This window comes from Lissotriton vulgaris, chromosome 2_1, assembly GCF_964263255.1.
Source record: "Lissotriton vulgaris chromosome 2_1, aLisVul1.2, whole genome shotgun sequence".
In the NCBI taxonomy this organism is placed as follows: domain Eukaryota; kingdom Metazoa; phylum Chordata; class Amphibia; order Caudata; family Salamandridae; genus Lissotriton; species Lissotriton vulgaris.
In genome coordinates this window covers 1,286,060,690-1,286,086,801 of record NC_141687.1, presented here as the reverse complement: position 1 = coordinate 1,286,086,801, position 26,112 = coordinate 1,286,060,690, and the positions used below count along the sequence as shown (strand labels likewise).

At 47.5% G+C, this 26,112-nt stretch overlaps 1 protein-coding gene across 1 annotated transcript in view; it reads left to right on the top strand.

The window, feature by feature from the left end:
* LOC147732516 (carotenoid-cleaving dioxygenase, mitochondrial-like) overlaps nt 1-20,186 on the top strand; it is a 711,267-nt gene extending 691,081 nt beyond the window's left edge. Inside the window, exons 10-11 of the mRNA XM_086958817.1 lie at nt 3,207-3,317; nt 20,073-20,186. Of these exons, the coding sequence (XP_086814943.1) occupies nt 3,207-3,317; nt 20,073-20,186 (225 nt within the window). The remainder of the gene's footprint in view (nt 1-3,206; nt 3,318-20,072) is intronic.
* The last annotated feature ends 5,926 nt before the right edge of the window (nt 20,187-26,112 follow it).

The window sequence follows — 26,112 nt, the reverse complement described above, 5'->3', positions numbered from 1 at the left end:
ATTTAGGATCTTCAACAGGACAGGGTTGCCGATTAACGAAAGTGAGGTAGGTGCTGGCCCAGATTCGGATCCCCGTTCTGGTAAGGTATGTAGGGTAAGTAGGCGTGTGATTAGGAGTATCTGGGTGCTGAAGCCAATGGCGGATGGAGAATAGAGCAGGCACAAAAACGGAGCCCTGTTATGGCCAGAAAAGGAGCGGATGTTTGAACAATGTGTTGAGGTCTGTCCAGTAGAGTGATCCGATGATTGGGTGTGCTCGGAGTGTCGTGTGCTAGGGAAATGGCGCGAGAACGGAGCCCCGTTCCGGCCAAGGAAGAGCGGAGGTCGTCGCAGTAGTATAAGGAAATGGTTCCAGTGCCTTGATCCAATGATTAAGTACGCTCCAAAAGTCGTATGGTGGCGCGAGAACGGAGCCCCGTTCCGGCCAGGTCAGCGATTAGGTATTTAAGAAGGGCAGGGTCATGGGATCCCGTGTCATCTCCCTGTGGGGATACCGTGGAAAAGATGTCTGAGTGCCTTCTGAGTCCGGCGGTCAGAAGGCGGTCTAGGATCTGATTAAAAGATTGTTATCTACGGAAGTCCTTCCGCGGATCACGATCTACTAATCAGATCATAGACCGCCTTCTGACCGCCGGACTCAGACGGCACTCAGACATCTTTTCCACTGTATCCGCACAGGGAGATGACAGCGGATCCCTTGACCCTGCCCTTCTTAAATACCTAATCGCTGACCCGGCCAGAACAGGGCTCCGTTCTCACGCCACCATACGACTTTTGGAGCGTACTTAATCATTGGATCAAGGCACCAGACCCATTTCCTTATACTGCTCCAACCTCTGCTCTTCCTTGGGCGGAACGGGGCTCCGTTCTCGCGCCATTTCCCTATGCACACAACACTCCGAGCACACCCAATTATTGGATCACTCTACTGGACAGACCTCAACACATTGTTCAAACTTCTGCTCCTTTTCAGGACATAACGGGGCTCCGTTTTTGTGCCTGCTCTATCCTCCATCCGCCATTGCCTCCAGCACCCCAATGCTCCTAAACACACGCCTACTTACCCTACATCCCTTACCAGAACGGGGATCCGAATCTGGGCCAGCACCTACCTCACTTTCGTTAATCAGCAACCCGGTCCTGATGAAGATCCTAAATCAATAGGATCGAAACGCCGTCGACCCGCATTACAGCGCTACTCATGGCGCATTACCTTCTTTTGTACCTAAATTAATAACAATTACTCATTCACCAAGGAGGAACCTACATTTTTGTATATATTGTTTTCATTTGTGTCATTTTGCGTCCTTCGCTGTTTTCACCCATATGTCACTCGCGCCGTCACCGTTTGTCTCACTATCACGTAGTGCACAATGCCCCCTTGGGTTGCCACCACATTATATGCCTCAAGTGCTTTTCTCCTAACTGTTGTTTTTTTGACTGTTTTGCAAAAATTGTCCTTGAATATATGATGCTATATGCACTTTAAAAAAAAAACTAAAATTCTGAGTCTCTCTTTTATTTCCAGATTCTTTGTAATGTCTTGTACATGCAAATATATCTGTTGTTCAAGTAATTCCAATTGAGATATTGTTGTTTTATACATATGCACACCCAGATCTCAATCTGGTCTAATGGTAATACTCCTGTTGATTTTCCCCTGCTTTTTAAATAAAGCAGTTTTTTTTAAGCTCCCCGTTTTTGTTAAAGGAAAACGGAATGCATTTAAAAAAGAAAAATTAAAGTTTCCGTTCCATTTTTAAAGAGTAGGCAGTGAGACCCCTGCCTGCTCTTAAAAACTATTTTCGCTGCCAGTCTCAAAGGGGAAGAGGTCCCCTGGGGACCCCTTCCAGTTTGCAAGTGGCTTACCACCATTTTGAAATCGGTGGTAAACTGCGAGTGTTTCGCGACCATAATTGTGGTTGCAAACATATCATACATAGAAGTGTGACTCGCTATTAGGAAGGAACGCCCTTGGCACGCCCGTTCCTAACAGTGAGTTGCAATCCCTATTTTGCGAGTCAGTATTAGGTTACTGACTCGCAAAATAGGATTTGTACATTTCACAGACCTATTTTGCGATGGCAAATGGCCCGATTTCCCATTTGCGACCACAAAAACTGGTCGCACATCTGGCCCCAAGTATCTGGAACACACTCCCTGCAAATAAGATTTGCTGCACGATGTATGACGATACATCACAAACTAAAACAACACATGCCTTTGCATTGCAGTTTTTAGTTCGCATGTACCGTAACAACTCACGTTTGTACAACGCAAACCATTACTTCGGATTTCCTTTGAAATGCATATAAAATCCCTTTACAAAGCACCCAAATCCCCTGCATGCTTTTACATCGCAATTTGTTTTTCGCAAAATAACCCCCCCACACTAATACGCTACCCTACATAACACACACTCCTCAACAGTACCCTACAGTAAAAAACAATACACTACCCTAAAGCCTGAAACAGTACCCCAACCACGAACCCCTGACACGACCCTAAACCGTAAAACAGTACCCTACACTATGACCCCCTGACACTGCCCTAAGCCCTAAACCTTAAACCACGTTTTAAAGGCGCATGCGATGTAATGGGACGTGTCGTATTGTGTACGCGTGGTAACGTCGCATGTGTTGTAACGCATGCGACGTAACTGCATGCGATGTAACAGCCGCGATGTGATGGCTGTTCATCTTCGCTGCATAGCTGCAGAAGTGCTCAGTCCAAAGCCCATCCTACTTGGCTAGGTATTGCACTTTAACAAGGGGCAAGAGTCCCTTTGAATAGAATTAGTCAGTAAAACATTAAGTCACTCTCCTTGAATTGGCATGTGATAACATATGAGATGACCTTTAGAGGTGTTTATCCTTCCAACGTTTCAATTATTCAGATAAATATATCATAATTCCAACAGTGTATGCTGACACATATGTTGTTATTAACAATTATTGCACATGTGAAACAGAACTATCTGCAGGTCAGATAACGTGGAATGCTAAATGTTCACATAACCTCATTTTGTGAATCAGGGACTGGCATGTCTGATTCCACATGGCACTTTTTAATGCACGTAATTGGAACTTAGTTACACAAAACGTTGTGCATTGGATACTTTGAGGTTTTAATAACTTCTTCAGAAAACGTTATAATTAGAGTTTCTGTGCTTTGGTGATGCTTTGAAGAATATGTTTCATTGTTAGGTCTGGCGACAGACTGGATTCTACCCATCAGAGCCTGTTTTCGTGCCACTACCAGATGCTACAGAAGAGGATGAAGGAGTTATTCTGTCTGTTGTCATTACACCGAACCAGGTGACTACAAATGTTTTTCACTTTCACCTAGTACTGCATATTATACAATAAAATGGAAAACCCTTTTTTATTAAATTAAAAAAATATTAATGTGCTTCGCATATATAATTATGTTGTAATACCTCATGACTGAATTACATTTTTTTTGTCAGAATCATGATGCAACACGTTGCTGTGTTGTTGGCAGAGTGGTGATATAATAAAGATATGTTGAGCTTAGAGGTCTTGAAACCTTCTTGATGGTGAAGACTGGACGGCTAGCAGAAGGTATAGGGTTTTATGGCAGGCAATGGCGGCTGCCACCAATTAACCGCTACCGTGCGGCAGGAATTCCAGCCTTGTGCTGGGCATTCCAATCGCGGGCGTGGTTGTGACGGACCCATTCCGTCATCAGCACAGCCTAACCGTGACTCATGACGGAATGGTTCCGTCATGAGCATGGAAGGGGTTAAAAGTGGGCGCTAGGGGGCGCACGCGCAAGATGGCGGCATGAGCGTGAGGCTCCTGCAACCCGGTGTAATCTATCCTGAAAATATCCTGCCAAATGAATATGTGCATACCTGCAAACTCGCCTTTTGAGAGAAATATACTGCCTCTGGCCTCGGTGCGAAAATCTGATTGAACGGTGCTGAGCTGAGCCTGATGTGAACTGCTAAAGATCGGCTCGAGAGTGCTGTGGAAACTCGGTGGTGCTGAGAGACGGCGGAAGCAACTGGGACAGTCCGCTGCTGCGGGCGAGGTAACTGGGCCCCGGCTGCTACACGGGGGACGAGGTCCGAACATCCCCCTGGACGTAGCTGTGGAGGTATTGCCCTGCGAGGCTTCCAGCATAGACGTGGAGATCTGAACCGGAGGATCGTGCGCGGCATGCAGGTCAGGCTGTGAGGTGTGAGGCGGCGGCAGTGATAGAGCGCTGGCGGAGCCACGCTCAGAGTCAGCATTAAGGAGCGAACCGCACACTGTATCAAGGGGGCACACGCTGTGACCGCAGGTCTGAGGAGCCGACAGTGGCGCCCCCCGGAGTCCCGCACCGCCCACAACAGGAAAGCTGACTGCGACGAAGCCCCACGTGAGGGATTAGGAGTGCTGGAGCCCCCGTACTTAGATCGGGAAAAGAGCGTCACTGCAGCCATTAAGCACAGCGGACGGCACGCCTGATCGAGAAATTAGCGGAGGATCTCCCCCCCCCGGAAGGCCTGTAGTGGGGAAGCCAAGAATATAACTGCAGCGCACCGCGCTGAAGATTAGCTGATTGCCCATTGAGCTCCATTATTATGCGCCATTTCGAGAAGAAGGTGCAGAGGTCGCCATATTGAGAAGCTCATCGCAAAGGGGAACACATGTGGGTGCAACTGCTTCGTGAGGCGCCATAAGAGGTCCCATAACATCAGAAACGCGTTATGTCAACTTCCAACACCCCCCTCCAGCGATGAGATTGTGAATAAGGCATCTGACTGGAAAAAATTGAGAGCTAGCACCCACACGCGCAGAGGAGAACTGGTAAACTACAAATCAGCACTGGGGAACAACTGTGGAGGGGTTTGAAGTGCGGCTGGTGGGTTGCCTTTGGAACTACACTACGGGGCCCAGTGCGAAGTGAAGACGGGCCACATGAGACGGTGGGCACCCTCGCTACATAGACCCTGGGACTGGAGGGACGTGCCGTGCCAGCTGCAACTGGGTGACAGGTGGCGGATGTGAGACGGGTGGGAGTTGGCAACGCACAGTGAGAGAAGATGACTGATCTTGAGAAGCTGGAGACCCCCCCAGCATTTTCCACTAGAGACTCGAGGTGTGGGCTGGTGAAACTGCAGCGTAGGGAGAGGTGAAAGTGCTGGACAGTGACGTGCACCTCAAACCCCCCCCCCCCATATTTTAGCAAGCATGGGCAAACCAGACACGAGGCAGCCAAAATTGAACTTTGAAGGTGCGAAGAAGGGGGCGCGCGGCGTAAACGATGGTCAGGATCTTGAGAGGAGAGCCAGGATGAGGCCACTTCACAAACGTCGGATGTGCAGAGCATACTGCAGGAGGTGAGACAGGGATTCGCCACAATAGTGGATAAAGTAGATCGAATGTCTTCAAGAATGGACGCCATCGCACATAAACTTGATGGACACGAGGACCGCATTAAAGAAACCGAGTGGCGCATATCCGACACAGAAAATGCTACCACTAGGAATACGATGCAAATCAGTCGCATGGATAAGCTTTTGAAAATGATTGCAGCCAAGAATGAGGACTTGGAAGCGCGCAGCAGACGGAATAATATACCCGTCCTAGGTGTTCCTGAGTCAACCAATACTGGGAAGATGGAGGAAAACATTGAGAGGCTGCTAGTGGCGACCATAGGAGCCGACGCCTTCTCTAGCCAGTTTGCTGTGGAAAGGGTGCATAGAACCCTTGGGCCGCGTCCGGCTCCGGGCAACGCTCGCGTCCCATTATTGCACGGCTATTGCACTTCAAAGACCGAGATGTGGCCCTACGTGCGGCAAGGAGTAAGCAATCCCTCTCATATGATGGCAACACACTTTCCGTATACATGGATTTTACACCCATTGTGCAGGAGGAGAGGCGTAAATTTATAGATGTAAAGAAAAACTTAGAGCTGCGCAGATTGACTATGCGCTGTTATACCCGGCGCGCCTCAGGGTTACACACCAGGGGAAGCAGCGATTCTTTACTAACCCACAGCAGGTCGAGGACTTCCTACGTCACATGAAACTCGTAAACCGAGCTGATGGAAACCTGAGCGCTTCCCCACAAGCTACAGATGAGGCGAGGGACGGAGAGCACTAACAAAGGGACGTAAGATGCGCTTAACTATGATTGAGATACCAATACTGAACTGGATGTATACTTGTAGACTCTCAGGCAAAAGATATGATTGCTGAATATGGAATGCGTCATTTGGGCTAGATATGTAGCACGCCGGGCCCCCACTCCCCCCCTCATTAAAGAGCCCGGGAGGCATAATCAAGGAGGGCCTGGGGGGGAGGGGGTTCCTGTGCCGCTGCCTAGACATGACCCCCAGAGGGTATCCCCCATTGATATACCACAGCACGGCTCGTGTGAGGTTTGTGGTATTATTGCTGTTAGTGCAGTTGGGGTTTGGGGAGGGTGGGAGGGGACAGTATTCTGGCAAGTTGGGGTTGTTTCACTGGGTGGAGGGTGGGAAGGGGGAGAGTTGGGTTGAGAATATGATGGTGATTCAGTATTAAGTGGCTGGCCACCAGAGACGTGTGTGGCGGGCAAGGGAGGACGATGGTAAGCATCATAAGAGCACTACATCAGGTTATTTTGACAACATTACAGATCTGGGTAATGTCACAAGTGCATTAATAGGGAAAGGATCATGCTCTCCTGCACCATGGCTAGAGTAGATACAGGGACTATGAATATTATAACATGGAATGTCAGGGACTTGGGAGATCAAAGAAAAAGAAGGAATATAGTGTCGTATTTAGATAGACATAATGTGCATATTGGGATGCTTCAAGAGACCCACTTTATGCCTCTGAAACCAAATGGCTTTGCCAGTAAATGAGCGGAGCATAGAATCTTTTCGTCTTACTCCACATATTCTAGGGGTACTGCGATTTTGATAAAGAAACAGGTGCCTTTTCAGATATCAGGAGCCATGTGGGACACGCAGGGGCGCTACTGCCTGGCATGGGGGAGATTGGGGTCACTGTCGGTTACATTGGCCTGTTGTTATGGGCCGAACATTGATGACCCGGACTATTTTACCTCGATCTGGGCCAAGGTATTTGAACTGGAATCTACTCATATCATTTGGGGTGGCGATTTTAATGTCACACATAATCCTAGACTAGATAGATCACACTCCTCCCCCCACCATTACACCAAAGCAGGTGCGGTAGTGCAGGACACAATCACTGCCTATTGACTAATTGACTCCTGGAGGCATACACATTCACAAACACGAGAGGGCACACACTATACCGCTCAGGCAGCATCATGGGCACGACTGGACTATTGTTTTGTATCCCGAGGATTAGCTCCGGCAATAGCTCGGGTGCAGCATCTGGCTAGAACATACTCGGACCACGCCCCAGTGCTTCTCGGGCTTTCTTCCGCTGACCTCGAGATCCCGCACGGGCACTGGAGGCTGTAGACACAGTATTTCAGGAAGAATTACGCAAAGAGATCCAGGATTTTTTTGCGCGTAATAAGGACTCAGTGACTAGTGTGGAAGTTATATGGGAAGCATTTAAGGTAACGATTAGCGGATACTGTATGTTGAAAGGATCAGGGGTACTTAGGGATATATTTAACACATTGCATAGATTAGAGTCGGACCTTCGAGCTTTGGAACTAGAGGCTGCCGAGGGGAAGGATAAAGCCGCTAGATCCAAGTTTAGAGACAAACTCACAGAGTACATGGATGAGGCGCAACGAGAAGAGCGGTTCAGGGGTAGATACTGGGTAGCTCGTAGCTACGGAGAAGGGAAGAGGCCAGGCAAGTCGTTGGCACACAAAATAAGACAACAACTATGTACTGGAAGTCGAGGACCGGGAGGGAGAGGTGTGCCGGGACACGGTCAACATACTTGATGCCTTTCTGGAACATTACAAGAGGCTATACACTACGAATGGAAAGGTTGAACTAAACCTAGAAGCATTCTTGGGTGACGTAGCATTAGACTGGTTGAGTGATATACAGAGGACCTTCCTGTGTGCTCCGTTTGAGATAGATGAGGTAAGGGAAGCTATAATGACTATGCAATCTGGGAAGGCCACTGGTACAAATGGCATTCCGATCGAATTCTATAAGACCTATATCGATCTGATGGCCCCCATACTTCGAGAAGTCTATGAGGATGCTTTGGAGGTGGGACGGCTCCCTGACTCCATGAGAGAAGCACTTATACTCTTCCTGCTGAAGCCAGGGAAGTCACCTATAAAATGTGACTCCTACAGGCCGCTCTCATTGCTTAGCTGCGATGCCAAAATATTGGCTAAAATGATAGCGACAAGACTGAGCCTATTGATGGAGAATTTAATTCTCCCTGACCAGTCGGGATTTGTACCTGGGAGAGCCACCTCCCATAACTTGCGAACGCTTTTCTCTATTTTAAATAACGTTGCACAGAACCTCCCTCTAGCCGCAGTATTTCTGGATACTACCAAAGCGTAAGACTTCATTTAGTGGGACTATTTTTTGGAGTCATGTTACGCATGTGATTCCCACCACTGTTTTTATTGTGGATTAAGCTATTATACTGTTCATCGGTTGCTAAGGTGCTGATTAATAGACATACAGACATACGTCACAGTCATTTAGCATTACTAGGGGGACCCGACAGGGGTGCCCGCTTTCCCCGTTGCTTTTTGCTATAGCGGTAGAACCATTGGCAGCCAAATTGCTTCAACACCACAACGATAAGGCACTGCGATGCAATCTGCGCCAAATACTTATATCTCTCTACGCAGATGATATTACTCTTTACATCCGAGACCCACAGAGTGATCTGAATCCAATCCTAAGAGAATTTATAGTGTTCGGAAAACTGTCAGGAATCCAGATAAACTGGGGGAAGTCCTGTATTTTTCCATTGACGGCTGCAACTACATGCTTTCAACTGGATTATCCTCTGGAGTTGCGTGAGGAAGAGCTAAAATACCTGGGGAGAAGCATCAACAGAGATAGGGAGGAGCTTATGAGACTGAACTATGGCACAGCCATTACACGAATAGCGGATTGTGTCACACGCTGGATAGCACTGCCCCTCTCAATAGCAGGACGGGCATCCTTAATAAAAATGGTGATACTCCCACAACTTCTCTACCTTTTTTTAAATATACCATATCACCACGAGGACCGCATTAAAGAAACCGAGTGGCGCAAATCCGACACAGAAAATGCTACCACTAGGAATACGATGCAAATCAGTCGCATGGATAAGCTTTTGAAAATGATTGCAGCCAAGAATGAGGACTTGGAAGCGCGCAGCAGACGGAATAATATACCCGTCCTAGGTGTTCCTGAGTCAACCAATACTGGGAAGATGGAGGAAAACATTGAGAGGCTGCTAGTGGCGACCATAGGAGCCGACGCCTTCTCTAGCCAGTTTGCTGTGGAAAGGGTGCATAGAACCCTTGGCTGCGTCCGGCTCCGGGCAACGCTTGCGTCCCATTATTGCACGGCTATTGCACTTCAAAGACCGAGATGTGGCCCTACGTGCGGCAAGGAGTAAGCAATCCCTCTCATATGATGGCAACACACTTTCCGTATACATGGATTTTACACCCGTTGTGCAGGAGGAGAGGCGTAAATTTATAGATGTAAAGAAAAACTTAGAGCTGCGCAGATTGACTATGCGCTGTTATACCCGGCGCGCCTCAGGGTTACACACCAGGGGAAGCAGCGATTCTTTACTAACCCACAGCAGGTCGAGGACTTCCTACGTCACATGAAACTCGCAAACCGAGCTGATGGAAACCTGAGCGCTTCCCCACAAGCTACAGATGAGGCGAGGGACGGAGAGCACTAACAAAGGGACGTAAGATGCGCTTAACTATGATTGAGATACCAATACTGAACTGGATGTATACTTGTAGACTCTCAGGCAAAAGATATGATTGCTGATTATGGAATGTGTCATTTGGGCTAGATATGTAGCACGCCGGGCTCCCACTCCCCCCCTCATTAAAGAGCCCGGGAGGCATAATCAAGGAGGGCCTGGGGGGGAGGGGGTTCCTGTGCCGCTGCCTAGACATGACCCCCAGAGGGTATCCCCCATTGATATACCACAGCACGGCTTGTGCGAGGTTTGTGGTATTATTGCTGTTAGTGCAGTTGGGGTTTGGGGAGGGTGGGAGGGGACAGTATTCTGGCAAGTTGGGGTTGTTTCACTGGGTGGAGGGTGGGAAGGTGGAGAGTTGGGTTGAGAATATCATGGTGATTCAGTATTATGAGGCTGGCCACCAGAGACGTGTGTGGCGGGCAAGGGAGGACGATGGTAAGCATCATAAGAGCACTACATCAGGTTATTTTGACAACATTACAGATCTGGGTAATGTCACAAGTGCATTAATAGGGAAAGGATCATGCTCTCCTGCACCATGGCTAGAGTAGATACAGGGACCATGAATATTATAACATGGAATGTCAGGGACTTGGGAGATCAAAGAAAAAGACGGAATATAGTGTCGTATTTAGATAGACATAATGTGCATATTGGGATGCTTCAAGAGACCCACTTTATGCCTCTGAAACCAAATGGCTTTGCCAGTAAATGGGCGGAGCATAGAATCTTTTCGTCTTACTCCACATATTCTAGGGGTACTGCGATTTTGATAAAGAAACAGGTGCCTTTTCAGATATCAGGAGCCATGTGGGACACGCAGGGGCGCTACTGCCTGGCATGGGGGAGATTGGGGTCACTGTCGGTTACATTGGCCTGTTGTTATGGGCCGAACATTGATGACCCGGACTATTTTACCTCGATCTGGGCCAAGGTATTTGAACTGGAATCTACTCATATCATTTGGGGTGGCGATTTTAATGTCACACATAATCCTAGACTAGATAGATCACACTCCTCCCCCCACCATTACACCAAAGCAGGTGCGGTAGTGCAGGACACAATCACTGCCTATTGACTAATTGACTCCTGGAGGCATACACATTCACAAACACGAGAGGGCACACACTATACCGCTCAGGCAGCATCATGGGCACGACTGGACTATTGTTTTGTATCCCGAGGATTAGCTCCGGCAATAGCTCGGGTGCAGCATCTGGCTAGAACATACTCGGACCACGCCCCAGTGCTTCTCGGGCTTTCTTCCGCTGACCTCGAGATCCCGCACGGGCACTGGAGGCTGCAGACACAGTATTTCAGGAAGAATTACTCAAAGAGATCCAGGATTTTTTTGCGCGTAATAAGGACTCAGTGACTAGTGTGGAAGTTATATGGGAAGCATTTAAGGTAACGATTAGCGGATACTGTATGTTGAAAGGATCAGGGGTACTTAGGGATATATTTAACACATTGCATAGATTAGAGTCGGACCTTCGAGCTTTGGAACTAGAGGCTGCCGAGGGGAAGGATAAAGCCGCTAGATCCAAGTTTAGAGACAAACTCACAGAGTACATGGATGAGGCGCAACGAGAAGAGCGGTTCAGGGGTAGATACTGGGTAGCTCATAGCTACGGAGAAGGGAAGAGGCCAGGCAAGTCGTTGGCACACAAAATAAGACAACAACTATGTACTGGAAGTCGAGGACCGGGAGGGAGAGGTGTGCCGGGACACGGTCAACATACTTGATGCCTTTCTGGAACATTACAAGAGGCTATACACTACGAATGGAAAGGTTGAACTAAACCTAGAAGCATTCTTGGGTGACGTAGCATTAGACTGGTTGAGTGATATACAGAGGACCTTCCTGTGTGCTCCGTTTGAGATAGATGAGGTAAGGGAAGCTATAATGACTATGCAATCTGGGAAGGCCACTGGTACAAATGGCATTCCGATCGAATTCTATAAGACCTATATCGATCTGATGGCCCCCATACTTCGAGAAGTCTATGAGGATGCTTTGGAGGTGGGACGGCTCCCTGACTCCATGAGAGAAGCACTTATACTCTTCCTGCTGAAGCCAGGGAAGTCACCTATAAAATGTGACTCCTACAGGCCGCTCTCATTGCTTAGCTGCGATGCCAAAATATTGGCTAAAATGATAGCGACAAGACTGAGCCTATTGATGGAGAATTTAATTCTCCCTGACCAGTCGGGATTTGTACCTGGGAGAGCCACCTCCCATAACTTGCGAACGCTTTTCTCTATTTTAAATAACGTTGCACAGAACCTCCCTCTAGCCGCAGTATTTCTGGATACTACCAAAGCGTAAGACTTCATTTAGTGGGACTATTTTTTGGAGTCATGTTACGCATGTGATTCCCACCACTGTTTTTATTGTGGATTAAGCTATTATACTGTTCATCGGTTGCTAAGGTGCTGATTAATAGACATACAGACATACGTCACAGTCATTTAGCATTACTAGGGGGACCCGACAGGGGTGCCCGCTTTCCCCGTTGCTTTTTGCTATAGCGGTAGAACCATTGGCAGCCAAATTGCTTCAACACCACAACGATAAGGCACTGCGATGCAATCTGCGCCAAATACTTATATCTCTCTACGCAGATGATATTACTCTTTACATCCGAGACCCACAGAGTAATCTGAATCCAATCCTAAGAGAATTTATAGTGTTCGGAAAACTGTCAGGAATCAAGATAAACTGGGGGAAGTCCTGTATTTTTCCATTGACGGCTGCAACTACATGCTTTCAACTGGATTATCCTCTGGAGTTGCGTGAGGAAGAGCTAAAATACCTGGGGAGAAGGATCAACAGAGATAGGGAGGAGCTTATGAGACTGAACTATGGCACAGCCATTACACGAATAGCGGATTGTGTCACACGCTGGATAGCACTGCCCCTCTCAATAGCAGGACTGGCATCCTTAATAAAAATGGTGATACTCCCACAACTTCTCTACCTTTTTTTAAATATACCATATCACCACGAGGACCGCATTAAAGAAACCGAGTGGCGCAAATCCGACACAGAAAATGCTACCACTAGGAATACGATGCAAATCAGTCGCATGGATAAGCTTTTGAAAATGATTGCAGCCAAGAATGAGGACTTGGAAGCGCGCAGCAGACGGAATAATATACCCGTCCTAGGTGTTCCTGAGTCAACCAATACTGGGAAGATGGAGGAAAACATTGAGAGGCTGCTAGTGGCGACCATAGGAGCCGACGCCTTCTCTAGCCAGTTTGCTGTGGAAAGGGTGCATAGAACCCTTGGCTGCGTCCGGCTCCGGGCAACGCTTGCGTCCCATTATTGCACGGCTATTGCACTTCAAAGACCGAGATGTGGCCCTACGTGCGGCAAGGAGTAAGCAATCCCTCTCATATGATGGCAACACACTTTCCGTATACATGGATTTTACACCCGTTGTGCAGGAGGAGAGGCGTAAATTTATAGATGTAAAGAAAAACTTAGAGCTGCGCAGATTGACTATGCGCTGTTATACCCGGCGCGCCTCAGGGTTACACACCAGGGGAAGCAGCGATTCTTTACTAACCCACAGCAGGTCGAGGACTTCCTACGTCACATGAAACTCGCAAACCGAGCTGATGGAAACCTGAGCGCTTCCCCACAAGCTACAGATGAGGCGAGGGACGGAGAGCACTAACAAAGGGACGTAAGATGCGCTTAACTATGATTGAGATACCAATACTGAACTGGATGTATACTTGTAGACTCTCAGGCAAAAGATATGATTGCTGATTATGGAATGCGTCATTTGGGCTAGATATGTAGCACGCCGGGCTCCCACTCCCCCCCTCATTAAAGAGCCCGGGAGGCATAATCAAGGAGGGCCTGGGGGGGAGGGGGTTCCTGTGCCGCTGCCTAGACATGACCCCCAGAGGGTATCCCCCATTGATATACCACAGCACGGCTTGTGCGAGGTTTGTGGTATTATTGCTGTTAGTGCAGTTGGGGTTTGGGGAGGGTGGGAGGGGACAGTATTCTGGCAAGTTGGGGTTGTTTCACTGGGTGGAGGGTGGGAAGGTGGAGAGTTGGGTTGAGAATATCATGGTGATTCAGTATTATGAGGCTGGCCACCAGAGACGTGTGTGGCGGGCAAGGGAGGACGATGGTAAGCATCATAAGAGCACTACATCAGGTTATTTTGACAACATTACAGATCTGGGTAATGTCACAAGTGCATTAATAGGGAAAGGATCATGCTCTCCTGCACCATGGCTAGAGTAGATACAGGGACCATGAATATTATAACATGGAATGTCAGGGACTTGGGAGATCAAAGAAAAAGACGGAATATAGTGTCGTATTTAGATAGACATAATGTGCATATTGGGATGCTTCAAGAGACCCACTTTATGCCTCTGAAACCAAATGGCTTTGCCAGTAAATGGGCGGAGCATAGAATCTTTTCGTCTTACTCCACATATTCTAGGGGTACTGCGATTTTGATAAAGAAACAGGTGCCTTTTCAGATATCAGGAGCCATGTGGGACACGCAGGGGCGCTACTGCCTGGCATGGGGGAGATTGGGGTCACTGTCGGTTACATTGGCCTGTTGTTATGGGCCGAACATTGATGACCCGGACTATTTTACCTCGATCTGGGCCAAGGTATTTGAACTGGAATCTACTCATATCATTTGGGGTGGCGATTTTAATGTCACACATAATCCTAGACTAGATAGATCACACTCCTCCCCCCACCATTACACCAAAGCAGGTGCGGTAGTGCAGGACACAATCACTGCCTATTGACTAATTGACTCCTGGAGGCATACACATTCACAAACACGAGAGGGCACACACTATACCGCTCAGGCAGCATCATGGGCACGACTGGACTATTGTTTTGTATCCCGAGGATTAGCTCCGGCAATAGCTCGGGTGCAGCATCTGGCTAGAACATACTCGGACCACGCCCCAGTGCTTCTCGGGCTTTCTTCCGCTGACCTCGAGATCCCGCACGGGCACTGGAGGCTGCAGACACAGTATTTCAGGAAGAATTACTCAAAGAGATCCAGGATTTTTTTGCGCGTAATAAGGACTCAGTGACTAGTGTGGAAGTTATATGGGAAGCATTTAAGGTAACGATTAGCGGATACTGTATGTTGAAAGGATCAGGGGTACTTAGGGATATATTTAACACATTGCATAGATTAGAGTCGGACCTTCGAGCTTTGGAACTAGAGGCTGCCGAGGGGAAGGATAAAGCCGCTAGATCCAAGTTTAGAGACAAACTCACAGAGTACATGGATGAGGCGCAACGAGAAGAGCGGTTCAGGGGTAGATACTGGGTAGCTCGTAGCTACGGAGAAGGGAAGAGGCCAGGCAAGTCGTTGGCACACAAAATAAGACAACAACTATGTACTGGAAGTCGAGGACCGGGAGGGAGAGGTGTGCCGGGACACGGCCAACATACTTGATGCCTTTCTGGAACATTACAAGAGGCTATACACTACGAATGGAAAGGTTGAACTAAACCTAGAAGCATTCTTGGGTGACGTAGCATTAGACTGGTTGAGTGATATACAGAGGACCTTCCTGTGTGCTCCGTTTGAGATAGATGAGGTAAGGGAAGCTATAATGACTATGCAATCTGGGAAGGCCACTGGTACAAATGGCATTCCGATCGAATTCTATAAGACCTATATCGATCTGATGGCCCCCATACTTCGAGAAGTCTATGAGGATGCTTTGGAGGTGGGACGCCTCCCTGGCTCCATGAGAGAAGCACTTATACTCTTCCTGCTGAAGCCAGGGAAGTCGCCTATAAAATGTGACTCCTACAGGCCGCTCTCATTGCTTAGCTGCGATGCCAAAATATTGGCTAAAATAATAGCGACAAGACTGAGCCTATTGATGGAGAATTTAATTCTCCCTGACCAGTCGGGATTTGTACCTGGGAGAGCCACCTCCCATAACTTGCAAACGCTTTTCTCTATTTTAAATAACGTTGCACAGAACCTCCCTCTAGCCGCAGTATTTCTGGATACTACCAAAGCGTAAGACTCCATTTAGTGGGACTATTTTTTTGGAGTCATGTTACGCATGTGATTCCCACCACTGTTTTTATTGTGGATTAAGCTATTATACTGTTCACCGGTTGCTAAGGTGCTGATTAATAGACATACGTCACAGTCATTTAGCATTACTAGGGGGACCCGACAGGGGTGCCCGCTTTCCCCGTTGCTTTTTGCTATAGCGGTAGAACCATTGGCAGCCAAATTGCTTCAACACCACAACGATAAGGCACTGCGATGCAATCTGCGCCAAATACTTATATCTCTCTACGCAGATGATATTACTCTTTACATCCGAGACCCACAGAGTAATCTGAATCCAATCCTAAGAGAATTTATAGTGTTCGGGAAACTGTCAGGAATCCAGATAAACTGGGGGAAGTCCTGTATTTTTCCATTGACGGCTGCAACTACATGCTTTCAACTGGATTATCCTCTGGAGTTGCGTGAGGAAGAGCTAAAATACCTGGGGAGAAGGATCAACAGAGATAGGGAGGAGCTTATGAGACTGAAATATGGCACAGCCATTACACGAATAGCGGATTGTGTCACACGCTGGATAGCACTGCCCCTCTCAATAGCAGGACGGGCATCCTTAATAAAAATGGTGATACTCCCACAACTTCTCTACCTTTTTTTAAATATACCATATCACCCGGGGACCTTTTTCTTTAAGACGCTGAAATCGGATTTGATACGTCTGGTTTGGGGAGGCAAGCAACCGCGATTGCAATGTGATGTACTGATTCGGCCTTATGCTCAGGGAGGGTTTGGTATACCAGATTTTGAGCTGTATTACACGAGCGCGCAAGCACACTAAGCATGGTTTTGGGTGGAACAACCACGATATATGCCTCAAGTTGCGGCGGAACATTGGCACGCACACCCCATTCCACTAGATGGTGTTGTATTTGACCGGGTGGAGATTAGAGACAGAAATGCATCCGCCCTCACATCCACTGTAGCAGCATGGCAACGAACTGGCCGAATACTGGATGTCCCTCTATTATACTCACCACTGTTACCTCTCATGTACCACCTGAAAATGCCCTTGCTCCAGGAGGCCGTTTTTCATACTTTCAAAAAGCGGACTCGGATCCACACCCGGGGGGACCTGTATCATAACGGACAATTCCGCACTGCGGACCATATATTTCAGGGCACACAGCAGATACCGCTTGATGTTTTCTTATTCATTAGACTTAGATAGCAGATAGGGGATTCGGGCGCTTACCCTGGACTTTCCGGCAGAACCGCAAACTCTTGCACCATTACAAGTGATCCTGAAGGCCGACACGGCTAGACGCCTTGTATCACTGATATACAGTACAGTCCTCACTCACAGAGACACTCCGCCCGCACCATCATGAGTTAAATGGGGGGAGGAGCTGGGATTTGCTTTAACTGATGACCAGTGGGAATTCTGTTGTATGCAGACAGAACGTGTTTCAGCCAGTAGCAGGCTTCGTATTATACATTATAAATTTCTACACAGGCTGTATTATACACCAGCCAAGATGTGTAATTACAACCTGAGAGACTCTGATAGATGTGATAGATGTGGCGCGGAAGGTGCAGACTTCCTGCATTTGGCGTGGGAATGTCCAGAGGTGAAGTTGTACTGGGAGCAGGTCTTTCACGCTATACAATTGATGATTAATGCGAAGGTAGACCATACCCCATTGATGGTGCTGTTGGGATTTGTCAAACCAGTAAGGGCAGAACACCGGAAGTTTGTAGCCTTGGCACTACTAATGGTCAAAAGGAGAGTGGCGTGCCGCTGGGGTAGAGGAAGGGCACCTAAATTTAAGACCTGGATAGATGACTTGATTAATTGCCAGGAGCGCCTTACAACTTATGCCAAACTGCTGCCTGTGGCATCGTGATCTAGAGATATTTGGGCCCCCCTGTCGTGTTATTTGCTTGCACATCCTAGAATCTAGCAGCCGACAGGGCAGGCGCGCAATAGGCGACGTATTGAAGAAGTGATGTCTGGCCAGGAAAGAGAAAGGAAAGGAATATTGCGTTTAGGACTGTGTTGCAGACTGCACTGTAATTCATGGGGCTGGCTCGGTGAGAGGGGTCGGCAGCACAACATGCTCTTGGAAAAATGGGACTGAATAAAAGGAGGAGGTGGGGAACGTTGGAAGGGTTGTATGGAGAGACACGTTGAACCCAAGTACCCTGTATGGTTTCCTGATTGTCCCCATGATGCCTTGAGTCCATGTATTGAGCGAGAACCTTTAAATGTATCTTATGTACTGTGGATTGACCCAGATCGTACTTAGATTTAATTGTCATGATGCAGTGATCGAATTACTGTTATCAAAAAAATCAATAAACAGAGTTAAAAAAAATGGAAGGGGTTAAAACCGTTAGGGCGGCAGGGGCAGGGGAAGAGGAGAGGTAGAAAAATAGAATAAAAACCACTTACCTGCTACTCCGTTCTGCTCCCGCTGCCGGCCGCCTTGTTCCTCCTGCCCCTCGCGTCCCGGAAGTGGATGGGCCTAAGAGCACAGGCTCCGCACCCAATCCAGACGCTGCTCTCTCGCACGAGAGCAGCACCAGGATTGGTCTGGGCGGCCTTGTTTGCCGCTCAGGTGGTGCCTGGGAGCCTGTGGGGTTTCTCCACTTTGGCTGTACGATACAGCCGGGTTGAAGAAACATATGCAACTGTATTTGGCCAGCCTGAGACGGCCGGCCAAACACATATGCGCACTTAAAAGTGCAGAGTACTCCTCCCTGCCCTTGCCTGGCCCCACCCTTCTTGTCGGACGTACATAACTCTGACAGAAATAAATAAAACGATAATAACAACATGTCGCATTCAAATATACAAAGAGTACAGAAAGAAGCCAGGAACAGAAAATGTAGGCTCCTAGGAATATCAATGAAAGGCAAGACCAGGTAGGAATCAGGAGCCGAGACAACAAGAAACAGTAATGTCAGAAGTGAAGGAGCTCCATGCAGGAACAGAAATAGATTTCTAGGATTTTGATGATCACAGTAGTTAAGTGAGAATAGGGAGTAACCTCGTTATTAGTTCTTCTAATTCCTGCACAGGCTAACGGCCTAGTGTATGCTCTGTCAGCAGCCAATGATAGTCAGAGCATGTGCAGGACCTTATATACAAGATTTTGCCATAGGGCACCACCGCAGGCCTTCCTGCTGCGCTGCCCTACTGCAAAAGAAAAGGGCAGGAATGTCCTGCTTCTATCAGATACGGTGCATTCCAGTCCTTTTCCCCTGCACTGGCACACAATGGGTTGCCATGCACCAACACAAGCACCTTTGTGCCATGGTGCAAGGATGCCTGCGTTGCAGGGATGATTGTTTTTGTACAAAAAAAATCACAAGAGGCTTTTTCCTCCTTCTATGTGTTCTCTGCAGCACACACAGAAAAAGTAAAAAAGAGGAGAAATAAAGGTATTTCGCTGACTCAGAGTTACGCTTCCTCGTAAATCTGGGGGAGTGTCAAAAAGACATGGGTGTTGCTGGGAACGCCCACAGCAACACCCATTGCATGCTACTTTCACACAGAAAACTGCGTTAAAGGGAATGATATTTACAAGGCTGTATTAAGCCATGCAAAGTGGCTTAGTCCTGCCCGGGTAAATATGAAGCAGGCCCCTACGTCACCAGTGCATCACAAAAAGTGACGCTTCTGTGGCGCAGTCTCATTTTAAATGAGGCTCGCAGTCTGCAGGGAAATGGCATCTTGTTCTCCAGGCTTTATAACTTGTGAGCATTCCAACAATACATGCCTTCGTTGATGGATGTAGGGGCATTTTTTGGGCCCTGATTTAGAGATATCTTAAATACAATTTGCCTGATCCATAAAGCCTTCTGTGTCACTGGTATATTTTTTCCAGTCACCGTAAACTCTATGCTTCTTTGTGCTGTCTTCACCTAAAGTATTGCCTTTATTTGGAGTTCCTTGCTTTCAGAAAGCTCATCGGGGCAAGTGGCCCTTTTCTTTCCTGGGGTTTAAATATTGGACCGTCCTTCCTTGTACAAAGGCACAATTTAACATTGATTAATCTGCATACGGGTGTTTCAGAGATGAACTTAAACTCCACCAGCAAGTAGCTTATAAGTACTCAGATATTTATGTTTTTTTTGTTTGTTTTTTTAAATTTCAGACTAATCGCACCTTTCTTCTCCTTCTGGATGCCAAGACATTCTCTGAAGTAGGCCGAGCAGAAGTCCCAGTGCAGATACCATGTGGCTTCCATGGAGTTTTTGCAGCCATTTGACAGAATATCTTGAAAAGTTGTTAAAATGCAATATTTATTATATGGAAACCTAAAAGTAGAGACTTTTTTTAAAAGAAAAATAAAGTGCCTACTTTCCTTTTCTTTATGAATTTCATATTTTATTTATCTGCTAAAAACGTTAATGCTGGCTAGAAGATCTGTTTGGTACACTCTTGAGCTTTTAGTGATATGAAGCACTATATAAATCATCAGTATTTTGTAACAAAGCAGGAAAAGAATGGATAAACACTAAGGATTTGGGGCAAGTGTACTGAACTAGTTTTGTGTCCAAAGCAACCAGACACCACCAATCCACTATTACCAAGAAATATGCACCAACACTTTTGAGAAATCGAGGCGGAGAATAATGGCGGGAGGAGGAGGAGGAGGAGGGTGTAGTAGGCACAACGGGGTGACGAGGAAAAACAGTATCTGACGTCCGGCTGGGTAGGTGGCAGCGGGTGGTGAACCAGAGCCAACCTTTTCTTTAGCTGCGTGGGACCGCTCCACCGGTCATCGGCAAAAGGTTGCTCGGGCACCACAGTACATACAGAAAGGTTATAGTTTCCGCCTAGGGGGGCATACTCCAAAGGTTCCATCGAGCGCACCAGTCATGGTGAATGGTGCTGTGCTCCCAGCTGTAACGGGATAAAAACCCAGGCCTCTGCTGTGTGAGACTCCCTTGTCGCTGTGTACTCTCTCAGAGGGGTCTCTGAGACTCCAGGGCATAAATGCTGGATCCCTCCCCAACAAGGGGAGAAAGAGTGCTTTGGAAAGGGGCCCACTCATGGTGGCCATTATGAGAAAATTGGGGTGTCAGATGTCCCCAGAGGCGGCCATCTTAGGGTCAGGCCTTGGGCAAAGCTTGGTACACCCTCGCATCTGGTCTTCACACTGCTCCTCTGTGGTCCCAGAGTCAACCTGCTTGTGACCTCCCTCTTATCTAGTGCATCCTGGGCCTCTGCTACTGAGGTTAGACCGCTTTGGTGCTACGGCCCCCACCGCTGCTTCACGCTTGTCTCCATGGCTTCGGGCTCCGGCAGGTTCACGAGGGGCTGCAGCAGGGCAGGTCCCCGCTGCTTCTTGCGCTCTGCGGTGCCAATGCTCCTTTGCTCGAGGTAAACTATGCTATGCTATGGCACATTTCCTTTAAGAAGCACACAGAGTACCTCACATAAAAACCACGCAGCTGACGGGCAATGAACAGCACTCCAAGTATAGGTACTCGATGTACATTTCCCTTGCGTGTCCGCCATTTTGAAGTCAGGCACTAAATAGCGAAAATGAGTCCGATAGTCTGAGCGGCCCCACCTTGAAAAGATCAGCACAGATTGCTCAGGATGCAGTGACCACCAGCACACATGCTCCCTCACACAATATGTAAATGTAATTTATATTTATATAGCGCATTATCAGCAATGGTCTCTAAGCGCTTGCTTTGGGAACCCGTCCTGGTTTTTCCCTGTGAGATAACCCGTACTGGGCGCCCCCAAGGTGAAAGCCAGGCATCCCGCCGCGGGGGCCATAGTGGAGATTAAGCAAGCTATTGCCCGGAGTTGCAGAGTGTGAACCCGTGATTCGAGCAGGCACCGAAGCGAGAATTATCGAGTCCGTGGACATTTTTGGGCTCAAGACCCTGCCGCGTCGGGAATTGAATCCTGGTCCCGGGTCTGACTTGCTTCATGGTCTGCCTCCTCTAACCATTGAGTCGGGAAAAAAGTTTTGTCCCATTCACAACTCTGCCATTTTAGGGTCAGGCCTTAATCTGAAACAAGCTAACCACTCGATCCACTGGTGAAAATATAAAACAAATACCTCATTGGACGTTGTAATGTAGTGCTTGGGCCACAACTCCAAGACGTTTGGACTGCATGCCGATCAACCTAAAGGCCAGTAGGGAGCACGAGGCAAAACTTTATGTCACCAAGCAAAAGAAGACATAAAAAGGGGGCCACTCCAAGTCCAGCTCCAAGTCAAAAATTATTTCCTGGTCCCGCTCTTTTTCCCGTAGTCAACAGAGTTTCTCTTGTGGCCAATCTTTGTCACTCTCCAAATCCTTTGGTAAGCATAAGAAAAATAAGAAGTCGAAGCAGAGTTAAGCTTCTTCTCTCCATTCCAACTCCCCTGTCGAAGCATGTGTGTTGTGCCAACAGTCCCATTCTTGAAGTTGGCAGATTTTAGAGCCTATTCCTTAGCTGGTTCCCACACAACTCCAGTTCCGGGGGCCATCAGCCATGCCTTGCAGGTTTGAGCAGGGAGCAAGCTGGACCCTCTGTGCTGCTTCTGATCTCTGCTCTTTTACAGCTGCCTCCCTCAGTGCCCTTATCCAATACAGGCCCAGACATGTTGACGCAGATGCTAAATTCGCTGGCTGAAGAATGGCCCACATTGTCCTTCCTGATGTCGACTAGACACCGATCTGGATTCAACTGACTTCCCAACCTAATCCCACAAGGTTTCTGCTCTTGCTGTACCACCAGACAGGCATCACTCCTTGCATTCTTTTTTTGGTACAGACTCCGACAACGATCCTGATCAGGGTGATGAGTTTGATTAACCCTATACTGATGACAATTGGTATGAGGACTTGCAAAATGGCAGTGGGCTGGACACCTCCCCAAAGTCAGCTCTTTTTTCCCCTCCTGGCCCAGCCATGGAAGAATCTGCGTCCTACGCCATGGTTATGGTCCTTGACTTCCAGCTTCCCACTATGAAGTTGAAAATCAAAATCCTGATGAAGCCTGCATGCTAGCTGTGCTGCTTCTGAGACTCTCATAACTTTTAATGAGGCATTGACAGATACTCTACTAGAGACTTAATCTAAGCCTTGTACCGCCCCTCTGGTTTACCAGCAGATTGCGAGATGCAATTGCCCTGCTCATGGCGATCCAGCCTTTTTGTTGCAGCACACTTTTCCTGAGAGCCTCATGGTGCAGGCCTCCACCAGCTGGACCAACCCCATAAAATGTTCCTACCACTCTTCCTGACAGAGGGTCGATGCATGTGGAGATGTCCTCCACCAGTTTGACCCTTCAGTCCATTATTGCATCTTGCATACTAGGCAGCTACGCTCATGCCCTCTGGGCTTCTTACATAATAGCAACGAAGGGTTTGGCCCTAGGCGGCTGGACGGGCCGTATTTAACTCGAGAGCAAGAAGTGTCCTAGCTGTAACCTTTCAAATGCTGCTACATTAATTTAACAGAGTATGAACCAACAATTAAATTGATATTGGCTTGAGGCATTTATTTGCTGCTCACTTCTATGTACTTTACTCCACATTTGAATCATGGGTCAGAGAAGTTAGATGTGTTTCAGTCTAGAACAAATGACACTTATTTATGCCACAGATCAAACAAAAACATACAAACGCCGTGGTGAAGTAGTGTGATGTAAAAAACAATGCATGAACAAGTGATACAAAACAACAAATTATACAAACATTATGTCACCAGTCTAAATTCACAAACCAAGCAGCTACTTGGATATCCTTTAACATCCACGGGGCATATCAACAAGGGGGCGATAAAAAATTATTGCCGCTTTTGCGGCCGTTTTCGTCCGAAAAGCGGCGATAATTCTAATGCCCTATTAGCAAGGACACGCTAACGCGTGAATCCATGCTTCTTCGCCCTTTCCCTCAACGCCCAGCTTTGCATCTCTAATGAGATGCAAAGTGGGCGTTCCTCCCCAGGATAACGGGAGAAATGTTGCTATGTGACATTTCTCCTATTATCAAGCCTCACGCAAAGCGGCATAGTGACAAGAAAAGTAGCGATAGCTTCTGTTATCGCTATCTTCCTTAGGCCTGCTTTGAAACTGACTTAGCCATGATATCCTATGGAAGGTGGATATCATGGCTAAGTACGTGAGGCCCTATCAGCAGGCTATCGCTAAAAGTTGTGTGATTATCGCTGGATTTCCAGTGATAATCACACAGTTAGGCAGCAAGCACTCTGAATTTTATCGCTGTGGAGATGAGCGTTGCTGATAGCACCTATCTCCGCGAGTTCGTTGGCGATAATTATCCTAGCGCTAAGTGCGCTTAGCGATAATTATCGCCCCCTCTTGATTATATGCCCCCACATTGTATAACCGAGTGAAGTAGCGGCTATCATGGGGAACAAAACAATCAAACCCAGTAGTGAGACAATTCAAAAAGCATTTCCACTGGGCGGAAAAATTTAATCAAATACAATAGTCCACGTGTTGTGTAATGCAGACGTGTTTCGATTCCCAGGGTGGCTTATGGGATTCTCTTCAGGGCGTGGACTGATTTTTCTGATCAATTTGAGTAAGCAATTTGCGTGTTGCAGGCGAAAAGATGCAAGTTAAAATGTAAGTATCACGACTTGCGCCAATCTGGCGATACTTCTACCAATGCAATAGTTATGCTTGTTGGTGGTAAATGGAAGATTAGCTAAGCGTTCATGGGGCGATTTTTGCCATGCTGGTGAAGTCGGATATTTTGTTTGAGGCTTTCCGCAGCTTGTTTTGTCAACGGTGGCTCAGATTGCTTTAAAGTTCACAATAAAATGGACCGCATTGAGTCTCTTTGTATTCAGCTAAGCGAGTCTTCTAGTTGTGCCTCATTCCCAGTTTCAATCACTAAAATCACTTCATGGTCACTCAGGGCTTCTTTGGCACAAGTCCTCCCACGTGTTCCAGAAGATCTTCGCCCTGTTCTGTCACAGTCCATTCAGGATTGATTTATTTATTTATAACGTTTTATATAGCGCGAACATGATCCCGAAGTATATCAGAGCACTTTACAATTTGAGGGAAATTAAGGTAATAGTAGCAGTACAATCATCAGAAGGGGTACCAACCTAAACAAATCACAAATGCATATCAAACAAAAGGTTACAATCGAAAGGGACAATAAAGGGTAAGATAAAAACTGGAACATAGCGAACTGGGAGGGGAGCAGGTGACTAGTAAAGCAGAATAACACCAAACGCAGGACTTAGGGTGTAGGTCCAAAGTATTAGAGCAGAGGATCCGCAACCCTTTTAAGGTAGGAACTTGTTCAAGAGGTATATTTTTACTTCCAATTTGAAGGCAACCTTGGAGGAGATTCTGCGTATATCCGGTGGGAGAGAGTTCCAGTTCCAGAATGGTCGCAATGCTACCGAATTCACAGTTCATTGTAGCTTGGACACCACCAACTCCATCGGACGTGCTATAGACACCTGTGTTGCCTTTCTTCACCATGCGTGGCTCTGTTCCATTGGTTTCTTTCTTGGACGATGTTCAGTCCCACCTGATGGACATGCCAGTCGATAGAACTCGACTGTTCGAGGATAAGGCTGATTCTGCCAATTAATGTCTTAAAGAGATGGGGCCACCAATCGCTCTTCGGGCCTTTCCATCCAATTTCTCCAGCAACACTTTCAACGTTACTATCCTGGCTGCGGCTGAGGCATTCTCTATCTCCAGCCTATCCCCCCGCACCCCCAACAGGTAACCCAGCAGTTTATCAGGAGAGGCCGTGGTGCCCGCTGCACCCACAGCCAAGGTTAGCGTGCCCCTCAGTCCATCACCACCTCATGAAGCCACACCCTCCAAACCTCTTTATTATACCCTAACAGGGTCATAGCAACCTGGTGGGAGGAAGAATCCACTGATTCTAATCCCGGTTGAGAAGCAATCACATTGCACAGGTGTTGCAAAAGCTACATGTTAGACCTGTCAGCCTTAAGGTGATCATTCCCCAAACTTTTTGCCTTCCTGCTCCATTTTTGATGATCTCTAGGACTCTGTGAATGTTACTACTGCTAACCAGTGCTAAACTGCGTGTGCTAATGCCCTAAAATGTGGCATATATAATTTACTGATAAGTCCCTTGTGTAATAGTACTACATGTACCCAGGGCCTGTAAATAAATGCTACTAGTGGGCCTGCAGCACTTTATTGTGCCACTCACT